The sequence below is a fragment of the Poromitra crassiceps genome (assembly GCF_964638095.1).
Source record: "Poromitra crassiceps genome assembly, chromosome: 1".
NCBI lineage: Eukaryota > Metazoa > Chordata > Actinopteri > Beryciformes > Melamphaidae > Poromitra > Poromitra crassiceps.
The window spans coordinates 106,560,898-106,582,066 of record NC_139623.1 but is presented as its reverse complement, the minus strand read 5'-3'; the positions used below and the strand labels follow the sequence as shown (position 1 = coordinate 106,582,066).

At 43.3% G+C, this 21,169-nt stretch overlaps 1 protein-coding gene across 3 annotated transcripts; it reads left to right on the top strand.

Annotated features, from left to right (window-relative positions):
* The first annotated feature begins 1,708 nt into the window (after positions 1-1,708).
* Positions 1,709-20,921, top strand: LOC310774272 (U2 snRNP-associated SURP motif-containing protein). 3 transcript variants are annotated; one of them, XM_083634318.1, is made up of 24 exons: positions 1,709-1,789; positions 3,092-3,176; positions 3,462-3,573; positions 5,394-5,503; positions 5,637-5,707; positions 5,814-5,920; positions 6,854-6,921; positions 7,004-7,169; positions 8,016-8,215; positions 9,026-9,069; positions 10,726-10,830; positions 10,922-10,988; positions 12,373-12,551; positions 12,635-12,797; positions 12,927-13,006; positions 13,110-13,197; positions 13,284-13,412; positions 13,988-14,177; positions 15,770-15,850; positions 15,939-16,002; positions 16,119-16,269; positions 17,363-17,473; positions 20,507-20,688; positions 20,786-20,921. In XM_083634318.1, the coding sequence occupies exons 2-24, from the start codon at positions 3,099-3,101 to the stop codon at positions 20,904-20,906; spliced, it is 2,667 nt and encodes an 888-aa protein (XP_083490444.1). In that variant the 5' UTR covers positions 1,709-1,789; positions 3,092-3,098; the 3' UTR covers positions 20,907-20,921. The 3 variants fall into 3 exon arrangements, 2 of the variants coding, with proteins under 2 accessions (XP_083490444.1, XP_083490443.1); XM_083634317.1 differs by having other exon boundaries at positions 16,095-16,269; XR_014552589.1 differs by lacking the exons at positions 20,507-20,688; positions 20,786-20,921 and having other exon boundaries at positions 15,939-15,997; positions 17,363-17,471.
* The last annotated feature ends 248 nt before the right edge of the window (positions 20,922-21,169 follow it).

Genomic DNA, 21,169 nt, shown 5'->3' with positions numbered 1-21,169 from the left:
GTTATTTGGCCTTGAAACAGTAAAATGACTAACTTGACTGGCTGGGACTCCCAGGGAGACACAAAATGTATCTTTTGGGTCCCAAGATGAAAAGGTTTGGGAGGAATTATTGTAAACTCAGCGTAAAAATGAACATGATGAAATTATTTATTAAACAAATTTCCATTACTTTTCCAAAACTATCCAAAGATTTTTTTTTCTATAACTTTTCCAGACCCTGGAAATAGTATTTTAAATTTCTGTGACACTTCCAGGTTTTTCATAACCATACAAACCCTGAAATTAGTTTGGATGTACAGTACTTGTACTGTTCAGTAACTTGCAAAATAGTCTTAAAAACCAATATGAAAAAGAATCGTGATAAGATCGTGGATCCTACCTGAAAAAATTGTGATATGATATTTATGCCATATCGCCCACCCCTACAAAGAGGGAATGATGTGTGACCCTAACCAACTGTAACAGAAGATCGAGGAGAAGTGGTTGGCTCTTAAAAGTTGTTGTGCTTTCTTCCTGTTACTTTTAGTTTACTGCTGAAAATAATTTATATCTGGGAGATATAATGGCAAACATAAAACACTAACTCAAGCAAACACTCAATATTTATAAGTATTCATATATTGAATTTGCCACAAATGTATATGGAATCATATGCTGTGCATTATTTTACAGGTTACTGATCGGCAGAGTGGGTCGTTACCTTTAGTTGCATCTGAGCTGGAGCTGCCAGAGTATGGAGCTGGCAACAAAATGTCTGGGCCGGGGTAGAATTCTGTGTGTGGGCTTTCACTCAGCATATATCACTATCAGCAGCAACCTGTAAAAGAAAGCACAGCAGAACAGCAAGGCAGACGTAGTGAGTGGGGTCGTCACACGTCATGCAATTTTCTTGAAACATTTGTTTTTTTAATCTGGGTGCCCAGTCTGATTATTAGTCGTCAGACTGATACACTCTGGGTGCCCAGATTGATCTTTTTCTGGCTATAGCAAATCACTGGCTTGTCGGTTGGCTGTGCAACAGCTTTTTAGATGTAAAAGTCATCATGGGCCTCTAAAGTCACTCACTCACTCACTCACTCACTCACTCACTCACTCACTCATTCACTCACTCACTCACTCACTCACTCACTCACTCACTCACTCACTCACTCACTCACTCACTCACTCACTGTCCCCAAGGTTAGGCCTACCTGACCCCTAGTGGCCGTTATGAGGCATGACAACATCTACAGATGACAACTCTATTCACTCGCCTCCATGACTGAAGAAAGAAAAATATCTTCGCCCACGAATGATGCAGTATTGTACCCCCCAGGTGGTGAGGTTCATATTTGCATAACTTCCTGGTCGGTGGTGTGTCCATAAAAAAAAGCATTTTTTTAGTGTCTGACGACCTAAAAATGACTCACCATTGTCACCAATCACTAATGTGCCCCTTGGCCTAAATCAAGTCACTTATCTGGGGAAGAACAAAGTAGTACACAAATGTCAAATCAATCAGACTTCGTGATAATAAAAGGCTTGTTTCTCAGCCAGCGTCAACACTTAGAAAATGTAGAATAGTTAAAATGTGGGACTCTACAAAATCCCCATGGTTTACCACCAGTAGGAATACCATGAGACAATCATGAATATTTAGTAGCACAGCCAAGGCACAGAGACTGACGCCCCCTACAGACCAAGCTGGGGTCCGCCTCCAATCGGAAATCTAGCCTCTTGACAGCATGTTGTGATGAAAATCCATTTTCGTCGTAAGCGAAATTGTGAAGCAATAGCATATACATACATTGTAAGTTACAGCTCTTTAGCCAAGGTAGGAAGCTCCGTGCATGCGGCGTGTTTTAATACTATCCTGCGCAGTCGGTGCTTTGTGGAAAGGAAACAAAACGTTGCACGTTGAGGTTTTCCAATGCTAAGAAATCCAGTCGAGTTAGCAGATGCTAACGTTTCGATAGGGCTCGTTTTTCATCTATATGGCTTGTGAGATTTGCCATCACTATCATGCAAGATGGATTAGAAGCAGCTAGCTTTACCTTAGAATTAACCTTACTCCCCCGAAGGCTAACATTGGCTTAGCTGGTCATCTGTCCGCACTTCAACGATAGTTTAACGTTAGCTAACGTTAGCATACTCGGCCTGTAACCAACGTTGCCAGTCCTCTCAGATTGACTGAAAACATGACACATTTTGTTAAGGATTCTGACTGAAAACCTCATAATTTATGGTACCTCCGTGTTTTAGGGTTGCAGGAAAACCAGGGGATTATTTTCACAATCATATGAACAAATTGATGTTGATAGGATGGTGCTCATCTGTTGTGGATCTAACGTTATATCACATCCTGAGCGAGTCTCGACCTCAGCAGTAAATCACTTGATCTGGGTTCGTGTTAGGTTGCTGTGTGAATCTTACTAGAGACTAGTTTTGTATTGCACTGCGCTAAAGTACAATGCTTTGGGAGCTTTTACTGATTTCAGATTTCACTCACACCTCCAGACAATTTACTGGGGGTCGTTTTGCCTTTTCTTTTTTTGCTGGGATTTTGCACCATTAAGTTGGCAACCCAAACTGTGCTTGTGGGTTTGTTTGTGGAGTATTGCATGTATCAGGAGTAATCATTCTGAACTCAAAATTATGATATGATATAAAAATCATAATTATCATTTTGCTTATTATCACTTAAGTGACACTGTCATTAGTGCACTCAGCTACACTTCACATCAACTGAAATCAGATACTTTGATTAAAAATAGACTGGTGATTTCTTCTGATTCTGAAGGGTAAAGAGGCAGTCAAGTTATTTTCAACCGTCGTCTAATTTTCCCATCGTTGGCCATCAAGGGTGGACAAATGGGCAAGAGGCAAGATGGTAGCAAATAACCTGAAGTATAATTTATTTTAAACTGTCATTGGTGATGGGATTATGACAATTCAAAGTTGAGTAGAAACATGTATTTTTTCCACTGCGGATGTCTGAGTTGAATTAAAAATAACTCACTTTTTTTTTTTTTTTTTAAAGCTAGTAATTACTAAATTCATTTGTAAAATATGAGTATTTTTAAAATAATAACCCTCTGTTTTCTTTCTGCAGTTTGAACATGGCAGATAGAAAGGGAAAACCTCCCAGTGCAGTGAAAACATTGACAAAGAGGGAACAAGAACAGCTCAAGAAAAAGGTGAGAGGAATGGGAATGGTATAGTATTGGTCATCATATTGCCGTTTTGTTTGTGATGATTTCCTGTTTGGTTTGGACCTTGTACTATAAGCCAAGATGTCTAAAACTGTACATTTTCTGCTATGTTGCATGTTATTTGCAAAGAAAATGAATGCCTGTCCTTGTCTGTTGAAATGTAGACATATCAAGCAGTAATCACTCATTTAAGTTGTTTTGAAGAAAGGGATAGAATCTGCATAATTGCCGCCTACAGACATTTATATATTTCTAATGTGACTTTTTCAGGAGCAAGAAAAAGCAGCGGAGGTTTTCGAAGAATTCTTGGCATCGTTTGAGAGCAGTGACAAAAGCGGGGTGAAAACCTTTGTACGCGGAGGTATTGTGAATGCAACTAAAGGTTAGTAGTCAGGATATCATGGCTTTCACTATAGTGTTATAAAAGGGTTCACCTTCATAGCAATTTTGTACAGCTGATGTTGGACAATATCTGAATATTTTATGTTATTTTACTTTCTCTGCCTGAAATGTGCAGAAAGTAATCAATTATTAACAACTAGAAGAAGGGCACTCGGAGAGCGCAGACCTCCGCCAAGGTTTGAGCTGGTCTGTTGGTGCTTGTTCATGAGTCGGATCTGCTCCCAAATATAATGGCTTCTTCCTTGGTCCATGCTACACCTTCTATGGAATTTCATGGGCCTGTACTTTTTCTGTAATCCTTCTGACAAACAAACAGACAAACGCCAGCAAACACATGTCCTCCTTGGTGGAGGTAATTACAATAATTATATAAACTGAATTAGCAGGACTCCTGTGGAGAATTTAAAATAATTATTAAAACAATATCAGGCTGACTCCCCACCAATGAGAGAGTTCAAAATCAATATTTCCCTAAGCTCATAGCTATTTAATGGTCAAGCACAAAACTCTTCCACTCTGGGGAGCCATCGTCAAGATTACATTAGTCACTTTGAATTATCCAACTTGCTGTTTCACTCAAAGACATTCCTATCACTTATTCTTTTAAGTTCAATTGATTTCCTGCAAGCATACACTGGAAACACCTTTATATCTCCTTTAGTTTAATAGTTATGCCTAAAATACAATAGAATTGGCTAATGGCAGGAATCTCACATCAGGGAGCGCCACCAAAATCGAATCAATTGTTCCTTGGTCCAAGTCCTATCTGTCCACCAAATTTCATGGAAATGTATTTCAAAGGTTTTCAGATATTCTGCTGACAGATAGACAGACAGACAGGCAAATTAACTAGGGTGAAAACGTAACCTCCTTGGCAGACGTAAAACTCATGCTTCTACAACATCTTCAAGCAAGGAAAAGAAGATGCAAGCAGTATTATTTAATTCCGTGTCCAGGATTACAAAGATAATTTTTTCCTCTTTGTAATTGCTGATTTTGAAATCAATGAATCCTGGTGGTAAATGCAAATCCCCAGGGCAGCTAATGACACTGCCTGCCCCTGTACCTGTATGGTATGCTATACATGTAGCGAAGCTTGTGGGCTTGCCTCGTGAAGTGTGCTGGATCGTAGATGAGGGCTCACGGGCCGTGGTCGATCAGAACCACAGAGATGTCGGTCCTCGGACGCGGTTGAAGGAATACCACTCGTGACCTGGCTGGTTGTAGACAGCCAGGATTCAGCTCGGGTTCGGATTTGGTCGTGGTGAGGGTAGACATTATGAAGTAGAATAGAGAGAAGGAAGTAAGAATACCGGATACAGCGTCACAGAGCACCTTAATGTTATGTCTGACATCGCCGATGACCTCACAGGTGAACTCTATGCTATGACATCATCGGTGACCCCGTAAAGTCCCGTCTGCCATCACAGTCAGCCTAGACCGCCTGACGTCGCCGATGACCTCACAGGTGAACTCTGACGTCATCATTGATGATGTCATCATCATTACGTCGTTGGCGCGCCGGCTCGTGGGCATCGACTGCCCCAAGAACAGGCCTGGCGGTGGGCCATTATGGACCCTTTTCTACAATACATGTTGAAAAGGGAAAATGTTCCACCCAAGTGAAATATTCTTTTGAAGGAACCATAACTGATGGCGTTTACTTACTGCCTGACTAAAGAAAGGATAGGAAAACAAGCACTGTTATTATTAGCAATTACTAGCCACAAGCTAACAAGCTAGTAAAATGTTCATAACACTGGGACTGTTAATGTTTAGTCATTTCTGGTCTTATTGCAGAGGAGGAAGCAGAAGAGGTCAAGAAAAGTAAGCTATATCGACCCGCCTCGAAGTTTGTCCCTGCGCCCCAGCATGTCTCCCCAGTACAGTCTGCTGACAGCAAAAAGCCGGTAAGTTTGTTCTGCTAACACTGTCATATAGAGTCCTATGCATTAAGCACCATAATGACTGCTTGTACTGCTAACACTGTCATATAGAGTCCTATGCATTAAGCACCATAATGACTGCTTGTTTGATTAACAGCTGTTTAAAAAAAAGACAGAAGAAAAGAAGAAGAAGAGCAACCTGGAACTCTTTAAGGAAGAGCTTAAGCTGTAAGGCCTTTCATCAAAGTGTCAGATATCGTGCTTCAATTAAGATGTGTGTTATTTTTTGGCACAGACTTGTTTTTATATCTGAAAATGAGTGTGGCACTTACAGAATACAGGAAGAGCGTGAGGAAAGACACAAAAGAAAGAACAATGACCCTGGAGGAGGAGGAGGAGGGGGATATGGAGATCTGGACACACCATTATTAGGACGATCATGTAAGTAAGAGTCACATGTTATTGTTGGTGTAGTCTCGCTAGCCAGCCTCTCTTCCCTTCCCTCAGAGAGTCTGGCGTCGTGGAAACAGGCAACAGGGATCAGCCCGCCCCTGCTCTAAAGCTGCTCTCCCATTCGAGCGGCTGTTTCGGTGGCAGCAGGATATCCGCTCCCCCGCTTGCAAGCTCTGTCACACGCTCTGTCGTTGGCTCCGACCATATGTCAATCAGCTCCCACGTGTGTCGCTGTAATGCTCCCGGCCGCCGAATGTGAAAACAACGACGCTAACTAGCTAGCGTAGAAAGCTAACGGCAGAAACCTACATGCTAACTCGTTGCTACACGCTGAAAATGGCAAGTTTTGAAGAAAATTTGGATTGTGCAATAAAGAAGGCCTGCTCGGCACAAGTTCCACCCCGAAACTATTTTCCAAGGGCACTAACGCTAAGCACCGCCCAAGACGAGGATGATTGGTTTACCCAAACAGAGCATTTTTTTTCCGCAATCCCATAATGGAAACCTGCAGCGCCAGACTCTCTGAGGGAAGGGAAGAGAGGCTGGCTAGCGAGACTATTGTTGGTGTATAACAGTCAAGTAACATGCCATATTTTCTGTACTGTTGACTACACTGAGATAAAGACATTTATTATATGTAGATGGTTGACTATCATTGCACAAATTCCAGAAAGATCTACCTTTGTAGATTGGAGTGGGGCTTGAGCAGTCAGGTCAGATCTCAGATGATGAACTTTCAGTCTATTTACATTTCCCCCACAGCTAAATAAATGCAACGGAACCAATATTTGCAAACGCTATTTGGCCTTGGGCAGGTGATCAGTGTGGAGTGTCAAAGACGATGCTAAAAGCAACTTGGCTCGAGAGACAATGTGGCTACTGGCTACCGTGCTAACCTCAGTCCCGTTTCTTCCCCTACAGCGTTATTATATGATGACCTAGCCGTGCCAACAACCACTAACCTCTACCTTGGCTGCATTAACCCAAAGGTAAAGGAACTCACCGCCATTGATTGGCTCAGTGCAGCGTAGATATGCGATTGACATTGTGTTCTTGTCCGTGGCCTTTCAGATGAACGAGGAGATTCTCTGCAAAGAGTTTGGTAAGTATGGTCCACTGGCCAGCGTGAAGATCATGTGGCCCCGCACAGACGAGGAGCGCTGCCGGACCACAAACAGAGCCTTTGTGGCTTACATGACGAGGAGAGATGCTGAGAGAGCCTTGGCTGCACTCGACGGTACAGTTGACACTTAAGTCATGTTGAATTTGGCTAGCAGACAGCATATAACCCTCAAATCAGCCATTCTTCTCTTATCTGTTGCTCCGGTAGAGACCGTTGGAGGATTTTTCTCTCCATTCACTGCCTTTGTATGGTGAAGCAGCTCTAAAATTCTCACTTCTAGCACATAAACGAATACGAACAAAGCAGATTATGACAACATATTAATAAATAATAATAATAATAAAAAAACTAGTCATGCTGCTCAATTCTTTATGTTTAAGAAACCTTTCAGTTTGAACAAAAGCGCAACACCGAAATCCGTTTGGAGGAAACTTATAAAGATGGAAGGAATATAATAATACATTGACCAATAATGAATATATATAGGAATGTATACAATAATGATTTTGGGGTTATATCATGATCGGGAAGTTACACAACCCAAGGTACTACAAAAGTACAGCAGCACTTTAAAAAGATGCCAAATTTAAAGGCTCCAATAGCTGGTGTATCCAACAGTTTCCTCAGTGCTAGATTACAGCATGGTTCAATTCTGTTCTGACTCATTAACAGTTTCCTCAGTGCTACATTACAGCATGGTTCAATTCTGTTCTGACTCGTTAACAGTTTCCTCAGTGCTACATTACAGCATGGTTCAATTCTGTTCTGACTCGTTAACAGTTTCCTCAGTGCTACATTACAGCATGGTTCAATTCTGTTCTGACTCATTAACAGTTTCCTCAGTGCTACATTACAGCATGGTTCAATTCTGTTCTGACTCGTTAACAGTTTCCTCAGTGCTAGATTACAGCATGGTTCAATTCTGTTCTGACTCGTGGGATTATTCTGTTTCTTCTGAAGGAAAAGTGATAATGGGCTTTGAAATGAAGCTGGGATGGGGGAAACCAGCTCGCATCCCGCCTCAGCCCCTCTACATTCCGGTGGGGGTACGGGCCACGCCTCCACCCCCATCCGGCCTGCCTTTCAACGCCCAGCCAAGGGATATCTTCCGCAACGACTTCACCAAGCCGCTGGGCCGCTCCAAGGTGGAGTTTGACAAGGTAACGTGCTCTCTGTACTCTGGGCTGTTTGCATTCATGTGAAGTTCTTCTTCTTCTCTTGTTCATGTGAAGTTTCACTTACTGTAGCCTCTTATATCACGCCAGAAGTAATGGGTGTGGAGTGAACTGGGCTGAGTGTTGGTGTAATACATGAATTGCTCAAGGAATGAACAGGACACGATTTGTAGTTTAATTAGGGATTACAGTCTGCGAGTGTGGGAGAATGAGTTATTTATTTGAGGGTTTCCTTTATATGTATATTATATAGCAGAATTGGCTCCTCACAATTGCCCTCACTACTAGAAAAACAAATACAAGAGAGCCACAGTTATTGTATTGTCCATATACTGTATCATGGTGGATGTAAAATAGCCACTTTTACATTGCAACAGGTACTGGGAATGATTGTGGGACTGAAAACAAGAATGAATCCATGTCCCAGAAGCAAAATGATCTGATGTTTCAAAGAAGTAATAATAATAAGACATTGGGGGAACACTGAGTATAGTAATGTTTAGCATGCTTCTTCATTCAGTTATAGATCAGCTGGCAGAATTGACCTGCGTAGTGCCAATGTGCCATATTATAGGATGAACATTAGATCCTGACCCAGATTGAATTACAGTAACATAGTAGTTCACTGTGTAATCATGATTTAGTCAATGAGTATAGCTTTGTGTGACCCCTCCCCCATTTGAATGACACTGACTGCTATCGTGGTTTTCTAGGCTGTATGTATCCTGCAGTGTTTCATCTGTACAAAGAATCACTTTTTAATATGTGCAATATTTGGTTTGACTTCACGAACAGACACTGTCCGAAGCCGTAGTCAAAGTGGTTATCCCAACCGAAAGGTACACACACTCTATGTTCTTATTCCGACTGAGCAGCTGTTGTCACACACGTGTTGTAGGACAGAGGCCGTGCTGCACTGTTCCTGTATCACATTGTTAGGGAGCCCCAGTCCTAAGAAGAGCTATCACTCAACTTCACATATAGGACCTGCTAACCAAGCACATAACCCAAACTTCTGCCATCCTGTTTGTAGTGTGTGTTGTGTAACACTAGCCATTGCCAGCGGACATTTTGACAACGTACATAGTGTTAGCCTATGTGACACCTGTAGCTTAAGACTGGGGGCTCTTATTTTGAAATTCAGAGGTGCCCATGGCCTCAGATTGACGTAATTTGTGTATTTTCTCTTTCTAGTTTACACAGACACCTCATTTTGTCTATTATAATGAAGCACTGTCATTCTGGAAAAGTGGATAGCAGTAGACTGGAGCCGTTTATTTATGCCAGCGTCTTAATATCAGTTGCGCCCTGCCTGGGTTTCCTGTGGGTTGGCTGAGACACTGCAGACCGATACAGCTAGAAGGCAGATAGATCTCATTAATAACCAAATGCCACTGGATGTGAGCACCAGTAAGTTGTACTGTCACTGTTGCAGGTAGTGCCACTAATCAAATTAGGTACTTGTTCAGGTGAGAAGAATGAGAATGATGAGTGTTAAATTGCAGTGGTAGACCTGACGACACATAATGAGCAACACTGCATGAACGTATATTGCTGTAGTTCTAGTTTAGAGAGGTTTCAGGCTTAAAGCCCCAATCCAGAATTCTAGTTGAAAAGTGTTAACCTGCTGCTGGCCTTTTCTTATACCTTGAGGAATTTAATTTGGCTGAGTGAGTGACCGATAGGAACAAATAGGAGTTGAGGCTGTAAAAAAAAAAAAATGCTGATTTCACAGCACTGCCCAAATGTGTCTTGTGCCAATCATCATTTGGAAGCAATACCATAATTTGCTATTTAAGTTGACATGTCAAGGTACATGTAAGTTTGTTAGCCTTTGGAATTGAATTAGAACCATGTATTTTGATGAGACAAATCTCATCAAGACCATTCATTGTAATTGTTACATTGCCAATTTGACACTGAAAACGGACCTGCATGTTGAGTTATAATGAGTTCAATAGGTTTGACGTAGAAGTGACACTCTTTAAGAACCGAGGTGAAATGAGCTCACATGTTAATACGTTATAGCCAAACTCTGGATTGGGGGTTTAAACTCAACTTTCAATGAACGGATATTATTACATTATTATTATATTGCCCCGTGCTGCAGTGGGATTTCTTCTACCTCTTTCACGCACATGTGGACCTGGGAATAGGATGTTGATTCAGGCACCTCCCGTGTCAAAGGCAATTCACACTGTACCTTGTGTCTTATGTTACACTCACTGCCTTGTGCCTTATGTCACACTATTTGCTCAATGCAGTGGGTGACATGACACGACGACCCCAGATACAGCGTGACATGGGTTAAGCACTGAACTGAGCAGAGCTTCACCTGGGCCTCAACCCTTGTCTTGACTATAGGGTCAATTTGAGCAGGTGTACCTGCAAATGTCACAGGTCACTAGTCCGGCGTGACGGAGGTATGAGAGATCTCAGGCCCTGTGTGCATTGACCCAAACCCTGGTCTCATCTACTCTCCTCTCACCACACAGGAACCTATTAGTCCTTATTCACAGGATGATAGAGTTTGTGGTGCGTGAAGGACCCATGTTTGAAGCCATAATTATGAGCAAGGAGAAGAACAACCCAGAATACAGGTAAGGTGCTCCTGGTGCCTCGTTATTTATTAGTCTATTGAGTAACCTTGTGGGGATACATACTAATTTGACCGCCTCTTTATCATCTCAGGTTTCTGTTTGACAACAAAAGCCAAGATCATGTGTACTACCGTTGGAAACTATTCTCCATTCTCCAGGTGAGTCACATTCTCCTCTGTCTCCTTCATGGCAAAACCTTTGGGGGGGGGTTGCAGTGTATCAGTTGGAATTACTGGGACCGTACTGACTCTAAGCGTGTTTTCTCACTGGGAACGCTTTCGTCCAGAGCCCGAGTACAATTGTCCCCTCCTCTCTCCCCCGCTGGTCAGCTTTTACATTACAAAATTTATTCCGTGCTCGGGAATGGAACACTTGCAGACTACACTACGCCTGGAGTGTATGCTCGCCTGTGTGTTGTCTACGTGGTTCCTGGAGTGTATGCTCGCCCGTGTGTTGTCTACGTGGTTCTGGTTCCTGGAGTGTATCCTCGCCCGTGTGTTGTCTACGTGGTTCCTGGAGTGTATCCTCGCCCGTGTGTTGTCTACGTGGTTCCTGGAGTGTATCCTCGCCCGTGTGTTGTCTACGTGGTTCCTGGAGTGTATCCTCACCTGTGTGTTGTCTACGTGGTTCCTGGAGTGTATCCTCGCCTGTGTGTTGTCTACGTGGTTCCTGGAGTGTATCCTCACCTGTGTGTTGTCTACGTGGTTCCTGGAGTGTATCCTCACCTGTGTGTTGTCTACGTGGTTCCTGGAGTGTATCCTCACCTCAGCCTGTGTGTTGTCTACGTGGTTCCTGGAGTGTATCCTCACCTCAGCCTGTGTGTTGTCTACGTGGTTCCTGGAGTGTATCCTCACCTGTGTGTTGTCTACGTGGTTCCTGGAGTGTATCCTCACCTGTGTGTTGTCTACGTGGTTCCTGGCGTGTATGCTCGCCCGTGTGTTGTCTACGTGGTTCCTGGCGTGTATGCTCGCCCGTGTGTTGTCTACGTGGTTCCTGGAGTGTATCCTCACCCGTGTGTTGTCTACGTGGTTCCTGGAGTGTATCCTCACCCGTGTGTTGTCTACGTGGTTCCATACGGTTGGCGTTCACATTCGCAAGTGTTCCATTCCCAGACACGCCCAAGTGTTCCAAGACCACCTTTTCAAGTGGACCCTGTCACGGGTTGCTGTTACGGGCACGGACACGCAACGTTTACACTCCATACGGCCCTGGGGTCAGTTTGAAATGAACCGGCCCTGGGGTCAGTTTGAAATGAACCGGCCCTGGGGTCAGTTTGAAATGAACCGGCCCTGGGGTCAGTTTGGGGACAAGTGTGGTCGGAAACTGTCCCAGGTCCCCAGTGAGAAAGCACCCCAATTCTGTTAACTAGAAATGTATGACCATTTCATCTGCAACCATTGAAGTGATTGTGATTTCACTAGCCCAACTCTTTCCATTTCGATGGTTTTACTCCATGATAAAGAGACCATGGTGTATCTCTATGGGAGCCGCTGCTTTTCTTTCTCCTTTCTCCAATTTCCTGTCCTTCACCCCCCACTGCAGGGCGAGTCCCCGACCGAGTGGAGGACCTCAGACTTCCGTTTGTTCCGGAGAGGCTCCTTATGGAGACCCCCTGCCCTAAACCCTTACAGCCAGGGAGAAGAGGATCTGGCAGAGCTGGAGGCTGCTGCTTCCCAGGGGGAGGAGGAGGAGGAGGTGAAGAAAGGGCAGCTCAAGACTGAGTAAGTTGATCTAACGGGCGTAGTGACATTGACATTGTGGGTGTAGAGACCCACTGTTGATTCTTCTGCATGCACCCATTCAGGCACAAACAGAGGCTGGGGACGTTGGTGAAAGAGCTCACTCCACGGCGAGAGGATATTGGCAGTGCCATGCTGTTCTGTCTTGAGCGAGCAGACGCAGCGGAGGAAGTAGTGGGACACATCAGCGAATCCTTTGCCCTGCTTCAGACGCCCCTACAGAAGAAGGTTAGTTCAAAAACATTGTCCCTCTTTACAGCCTTTTATATGAGCATTGCACGATTATGTAATATGTGTGTGTAAAGCAAATGATGTGTGGGTGATATGACTCATTCTTTTTCTCCAATATTCCTACAGATTGCCAGATTGTATCTTGTGTCAGACATCTTGCACAACTCTTGTGCCAAAGTAGCCGGTGCATCATATTATCGTAAATAGTAAGAGACTTGCCCTCAATTCAGCATAACACATCGCTCCCATTTCATTTATGCTCCTTGGCCATCTGCCGTTCCTTCAGTGTCTCTGTCTCTGTCTGTGCAGCTTTGAAACAAAGCTGCCTGAGATATTTGGAGACCTCAACGCAGCGCACAGAAACATACAAGCCAGGTTGCAGGCTGAACAGTTTAAGGTAGTCTTACCTACTTTCGATTACCACAGACTCATACAAGGGTATTAACAAACGAATAACACTTTCACCCTGTTCTGTCCCCACAGCAAAAGGTAATGTGTTGTTTTAGGGCCTGGGAGGACTGGGCCATATACCCAGAGCCCTATCTAATCCAGCTTCAAAATATCTTTCTGGGCTATGTCAAAGCGGGAGAGGAGCTGATAGAGAAGGTGGAGGTGAGCTTAATTTGATCTCTTCTGTACTATTGACATCCCCTTTTCCAGGGGCACTTGATCGAATGGGATGTTTGTCTGAATGACCTTAATGGGATGTTTGTCTGAATGACCTTAATACCAAACGCTAGATCCTACACCCGCCAAGCTGTAGACCATGCCTTACTTTTTGTTGCTTTTCCTTTGTATAAGATGTCTTATACCTAACTGTACATGCAATGTTGCCTCTATGCATAGGCACTTTATCTATCTTAATTCATGTGCACTTTAATTATCTTGCACTTTAAAACTTGAGCTGGTGAACTCGGCTCTATCCAATATGCACTTGTCTCTTTTTATCTTTTTAAAATTTTAACCTTTTTATTCCTTTTATTCTTTTACACGGTATCTAAATGTTTTTATATGCTGTCCTGTGATTTGTTATGTATGTTTTTAAGCTCCTAGCACCCCAATTCCAATGCAGTCCCTACTGTAAATGGCAAATAAAGTGACATGACTTGACTTGACTTGTTGCTGTATTGTTGATTTGATCGAATAAACAACTCCCAGCATACCTGCACTTGTCTCTCCTCTCACAGGAGGTGTCTTGTGATCTGGACGGTGCGCCGCTGGATGGCATTCCCATAGATGGACTGCCTTTGGACAGAGCTCCTCTGGACGACCTGGATGGCTGCCCCTTGGGCTGGGACCCTCTGGACGGTGTCCCTGTTGATGACATAGATGGCATTCCGTTGGGAGCCGCCATCGATGACATTGATGGAATGCCCTGTGAGTCCATCATACATCAAAACACCATCTGTCACCCCAATTTCCCCCAGTTACCAGTGTCAGTCAGCCATTATCTGCCCCGCTGAAGTGTCCGTGAGTCCCGTTATGTAGTTTTTCTATTTGGGGAAATTGCACCCCCACCTAAATGCTACACGTACTTACAAATGTCCCCAAATGTTTTTTGTCTCGACTTGTTTTAGTGAATGAAGTGGCTTAATCGCGCCGCTAATTAAGCCAAAAACACGCTTCACTTCCTATAAGTACTTCACAATGAAAGCACCTTATTAGTTTGTCAGCGGAAAAATTAATTTGAAGGAGCTGTGCAGGAAATGGAGTTAAAAGTTCCAGGCAACTTGCCAGGCTCCAGGACGCAGCCTCAAAATTGACATGCTGCAGGGAACAAGCATTCAAGATGCAGAGTGGAAATGATAGAAGGGCCATATCTCTATTAGAAGTCAGTATACCATCAAAATGATTTAATAGCTGTTATATTAAGGTAAAAATAAATAAATACATAAGGAGGCAAAAAAGATACTTAGGGCCAGACTTAAAGGATGGGTTTTCCGTGGGGAATATGAATATATATTAAATCTCACGCCCCTAAGGTTTTCGAATCCGTTGAAATTTTTGAAATTGGAGGTTTACTCACAGAGATATCAACCGAAATCCACTCTGTGTGTGGGGGGGGGTGGTGGGGGGGAGGTGCGGGTGCGGGGACTCGAAATACTACATTTCCCACAATGCACTGGGCTCGCGTGGCCTTCGTTTTTATGCCCACCCCTCAGGCATTTGGCTGATATCAAACTCCAGTAGGTGGCGGTAATGCACATATATGTTTGCCAACCGCCATAAAACTCAAAGAAGAAGAAGAAGAAGGCTTCGACAATAATATATGGAGAGAAGAAGAAATAAATCGAAAATAAATCGAAAATAAATTGCCTCCAAATTGCACCACATTTAAACTGAAGTATATATGTCGGGAGATGTCTTCATAAAAAAAAATTCATGCATTTTAAGGCATTTTCGTAGGAGTTACGCGCATCTGATGTTGTAACTATTTTCTGTAAAAATGTGTAAAAACGGGTACATTGCTCAGCGTTGATTTCGTTACTTCAACCCACCTACTACTAGATGTAAAATTTGACGAGCTTTCCAATGCCGCCAGTCCCGTGTCGATTAGTGCTTCCGTTCCCGAGATAATGGTCTCTTTGCAAGGAACTATGGGAAGCTAATATTAGCTACAGCAGGCTAGGCGGTTGGAAAGATGGCTGCCTTTTGGTTTTTGTCAAGGCCTCTGAAGGGGCGTGGAGGACCTCTAGAGGCGGGACCATGGCCAACAACAGTTGTAGTTCATAGGTGCACGACTTCCGCAAGGCGGACTTAGGCCAGATGACGCGAAACGCGTCGGCTGGCCCAAAAAATATGTGAGAGATGCTTGATATCTCTGGGAGTGAAGCTCCAATTTCAAGAATTTCAACGGATTCGAAAACCTTAGGGGCGTGAGATTTAATATATATTCATATTCCCCACGGAAAACCCATCCTTTAAAGCATCTCATCATCTTGGCCATAATTGGGTTTTTTTCCCCCTAGTGGATGATGGCAGCGTTGCTCTCTCCAGAGTGCCTTTGTCCAAATGGGAGCAGATGGGTGATACTGAGACATTTCCCCAAGGTATTGTGAACATCTAGATCATGTTGACCTCTTGAGTCATATCACTGTCTACTTTCACCCTACTCATCTTTCTCCTTTTGTCTCCCAGCCAAGACTGAGTCTAAATGGGATATGGTGGTGGAGCAAGACAGTGAAGACGACGTGAATGTAAGGTAAGGCCTATGTGAAGCCTTCACTGGTTGGTTTTCAATGTAGATTTCTATTGCATCTGTGAAAGCCATATACACATAATACAGATTCACAGTTGTCCTCCCCCTCCTGGCGACAGTTTAAACCACCAGGACGGAGACGCGGCTTCGGAGAGTGACAGCAGCGATGACTCCAGCAGTTCGTCCAAATATGACAGCGCAGATTTCCAGAGCTCACTCAGAAGTTTCCAAATGTCTGAGGGCAAGAGGAAAAGGCTGAGAGAGCTGGAGGCAAGTACACGCTGAAATGGAGAGCGCAGGAAAAAATAGGGCTTTTTCACCTTGTCAGCTAATTCTCCATATCAAAATGTACACCTATTGAACAATAAATGTACAAGAAAATTGTCAAATGTTCTCAAATTTTTAAATCAAAATCCAATTAATTTTACTGTGAAGTTCTGCATATTTAGTGATTACATCATGGCATACCAGGAGCCATACATACACATTCTAATCAATAATAATACCATGGGAGATTTGCCCAACCTCTACCCCTCCCATCATACAAAACCTGTAAGAAGACCATGTTTCCTTTGCTAAGACAGCATTAGGGATGCACAATATATCGGCAGTCATGTCAGTATTCGGCCGATGTTAGTCATCTTTTAACATATTAGCATCGGCCTGATGTTGCAATGTTCATATCGGTTATCGGTATCAGCCAAAACTTTCACATTGAGAGGAAATTCAGTGTTTACATGTGTTTTTCAGTATGTACAAAATTTGATAATAGAAATGTGTATACAGATCATATCGACATCGGTAAATGTCAGTTATTGGCCATAACAGCAATGTTAATATCGGTTATTAGTATTTTCATATCAGTGCATCCCTAGACAGCATGGTTGCAGTCCTCAGGTCCCAGTCACTTTTGAACATTGGCTCCTCGGGTTAAGTCCCACTCCAACATCCTGCCCCAACTGGAAAAGCACTGGATTACAAAAGCAAGACACCAGTGAAATGCCGTTTCCTTGTGACTTTAATGATCTCAAACATCTTTGGCACCAAATATTAGTCATGTAGCGATGTAACAATCAATGTAACAATTGCTTTAGTTGTCGTATCATGTCAATACCCATACCAACCTAAGTCTGACTCTATAGACTGTTTTAACTTGACATCAAAAACGGTCTAAATTGAACCCCAGCTCAGTGTTTGCTGGTACAATAACTGACAGGACATAAGCTAGGTTCCAAACTGTTCCTGAGCAACACAATTCCGTGAAAACCATCTAGAGAGATATTCTCTGTGGCAGCAGCTTCAAGTATTCAAATTGTGAAATGATGGAGATATGCATTGTTATTCAGTGTTGTCTCTGACACAGGTGAAGGTTATGAAGATTCAGGATGAGTTGGAGTCTGGTAAGAGGCCCAGGAAGTCTGGGATGAGCATGCAACAACAGGTGGAGCACTACAGGAACAAGCTGCTACAAAAGGTGGGTTACTGATCAGCTTCATAAAAGTATAATGTTGAATTCATGTTGTTTTGTTATGCCCTTGTTGTATTGGGTTTTAGAAGCACATATGTGCAGCACACGTGCAGAGCTCAATCAAGTTCTGTCTAGTGAGCTTAGCATTATATATAACTGGATGAATACAAATAAACATATACTTAACATATCAAAAACAGTGTGCATAATTTTCGGTTCTAATTATAGATTATCATCACACAATCCTAAAGTGAATTTACAGATAGAGGGTCAAACTATACAACAAGTAAAAACAGTGAAGCTTCTTGGACTTTGGCTTGACTGTACATTGTCTTGGTCTGATCACATCAACAAGTTGCCAAGATGGGCAGAGCAGTTGCCATGACATGAAAGTGTGCATCGTTTGTTACATCGTTATTGTTTCGCCAAATTCTTTGTTCATTAGTTCTATCTCATTTGGATTATTGCTGGTGTGGTCATCTGCTACCAATGGTCGACTTAAAAAGTTACAAGTAGCAGCACAAAACAAGGCAGCCAGACTAGTCCTGGGCTGCTCCCCTACAGTAGGTCTAGCGTAGCCGATATGCATGCATGTCTCACAAGGCTAAAGGCCTAAACATGGTCGTCCATCAGAGCCTCGCCCCGCCCTCCCCGTAGGACGGCGGGTGGAGCGCCGTCCTACGGGGAGGGGGCGCCGTCGGCTGACGGGGGCTGCTCAAAAATGTGACTCGGCGCCGACGATACGTGCGTGACGTCAGCTGCAGGAGAGTTGTGACTGGCCGTTGCCTTGGCTCATCGTCGTAAAGTCGTCTTTCAAAGCATGACGTTAGATTAGAACGAACTAGTTGTGTGGCTTAGCCTTGCCAAATGTTGAGGGTCGTTTTTTAGAATTTAATACATAGAATTGGGAACGTTACATTCAATTTCATTCAGACTGCCTGGCACACAATCTCCGCCATTTTCACACGGAGCTTCCACAGGAGGAGGGAGGGTGTAGTGACGTCCTAGCATGTAGGGCTCGCTGGCGCCGCCCGACGGCGAGACGGCTCCAATTCGAGGCGGACGGACGACCATGTTTAGGCCTTTAGTGTTGAGCAAAGACTATCGGCCAACTTACATATATCTTCATAGAGTTATTCAAACTCAGACTCCTACATTTCTTTACAATAACAAAACTTATAGTTCAAATATTCATACACACTACGAGAGGGGCAAGCGGTGGACTGATAACCAGTTGGGCAAGTTACTTTAAATTAGTAACTTAGTTACAGTTACTAGTTACTGCTCTGAAAAGTAACTTTGTTACTTTAAGTTACTTGTTACTTTCCAGGTAACTAGTTACTAGGAAAGTAACTTGTTACTTTTTTTTAAACTCTCAATTCTCTTATTAATGCACACACATTATTTTGGGGTTGGTGTAGCACAGTGTGGGACAAGACAACTGTCAAATTTGACCATTATACCCATTATCACTACGACGAAAAGTAGTGGAACAAGAAAACACAACATTTAGGCATTGAGGCATATTTATTGTTGCCTTCAAAAAGTAGCCAGTACACTTTTGGCAGTGTATAATTAACAACTGTATCAGTAGTAGTCTATAATATCCTGGCTGAACAATATAAACACTGTGGTTACCCTTTGTAACAGCGGAGTGACAGTGAGCAGCAGAGCCCCAAAGCAGCCGCTCGTCGCGGCTGCCTTTAATAGCAGTTCATCTCCAAAAGGCAGCAGACTTGCAGGCATTTCTTTTCCATTTCATGACCAAACAACGCGAAACACATCGTGAACACCCTCCAACGCGAGGGGAATCTGTGAGTGAGAGACGAGTGCTTGCCTGGGTGCAGCAGGGCACTGGTGACAGACAGCCTGGTAGAGAAGCGAGGAGGAGAGGGCTCCATGCTGCCAACTCGCCAAGCTGCCCGAGCGGTGTGAAGTGAACACCGCTACCGTACACAACACAGCTCGCGCAAAATGACCCGTTTCACTATCACAATTTGGTCCAGTAACATTAGAAAGTATAGAAGTGCCGCACTTCCTCGTCAGACTCCAGGCATTTTCCTCTCTACCCTCGCTGCTGTAGGTCCCGCACAGAATCGTTTTACCTGGAAATACTCACAGTGATTAAGGGGCTCACGCGCAAATGTCGGTGCAGTTCGACTTAACAAAAAGTGAAGTAACGAGTAACGAGCCTGTTTAAATCGCAATAACTGTAACTGCGTTACTGATTTTGACAAAGTAATTAGTTGCAGCACTCATTACCGGAAAAGTAACGTAGTTAATGTAACGCGTTAGTCCCAACACTGCTGATAACTTTACCCTGACCAAAGTCCAACTACATGAAGGCAGCTGTAATATACAGGGCTATAGTGTCGTGGAACAGTCTTCCAAGTGATGTCCGTTCTATCAAAGGAAAGGCATGTTTTAAAAGGAAACTTAGGTTTTACTTACATTCACACAAACCATCCTGATTTACAGTATATCCTATATTTCATCTCGTCTGCTTTCTATGTCTGTTTTATAGATTACAAGGAAATGTTCTTATTGTAAGTTAAAACTTTGGTCTAATGGCTAGTTAGAGGTCTAGCGGACGATGCTACATTGTTTTATCTGGTTCTAGATTTGCTTTTAACTTTTTCTTTTTCTTCTTCCTTCATTTTTCTTTTGATGTGATACATGTTTTTTTGCATTCTATTTAATTGTTGTATGTCATGTAATGTGTATTGTTCTTGGACCCCAGGAAGACTACCAGTAATCTTAGGTGTCAGCTAATGGGCATCCTTTTAATGATCAAATAAAGAGACCAGTTTCCCCAGTATTTATTCAGTAGTGGTGAGCCTCCAAAGCAAACACAATAGAGGACTTTTATTTATAATCATTCAAATAAAGAATATTCTTATCACAGTAACTATGACAGCACATTGAATGAGAACCAAGAAGTGAGTTAACCATCACAGTAAAAAAAAAGAAAAAAGAAGACAAATAGTGATACAGGCCCATATGTTAATTCTTCTGGATGTTGTACCCCATCTACCTTAGGAGTTTGAGAAGGACGATGAGGAAAAGAGCGAGAGATCCACCTCAAAGTCCAAAGACAGGTCAAAGGAGGAGAGAAAAGACAGAGAGAGGAGCAAAAGAAGTGAAGACCGGGACAAAAGAAGGGGACGGAGTAGAGACGCCGACGAACAGACCCAGAAATGCAGAAGCATCTCTCCTTTAAAGCAAGTGCAATGATTGTCTTTTTCTGAGCCGTACCAATGTATTATTCCTCACAAGCTGTTTGTCTCATTGATGCTGTTACACTTGTTTCACACACAGGGCACGGTCTCCTAAACGCTCCAAACGGTCCAGATCACCATCACCGGACCGTAAGGCACGGCGGTCCAGATCCCGCTCACCACATCGCTCCCACAAGAAGGCAAAGAAGAGCAAACGCTGACCCTCAACTCTGGACCTCGTGTTTCACTTTTGCGCTGAATCCGCCTGTTGGCGTCCATGGACCGCTCAGCCAGTGCTTAACATCGCAGTGTGCGCGACACAGTCCCCTCTCCCACTATTGCTCTGCGGAAAAACTGACAACTCTCTGTTCTCCGACTTCCCATTGGTCCCAAATTCTCCAGGCAAAACTCAGCACATTTTTTTTGTATCATGACATTTGAACACTGTAATTACTTATATATTTTTTGTTTTGTTTGTTTTTAA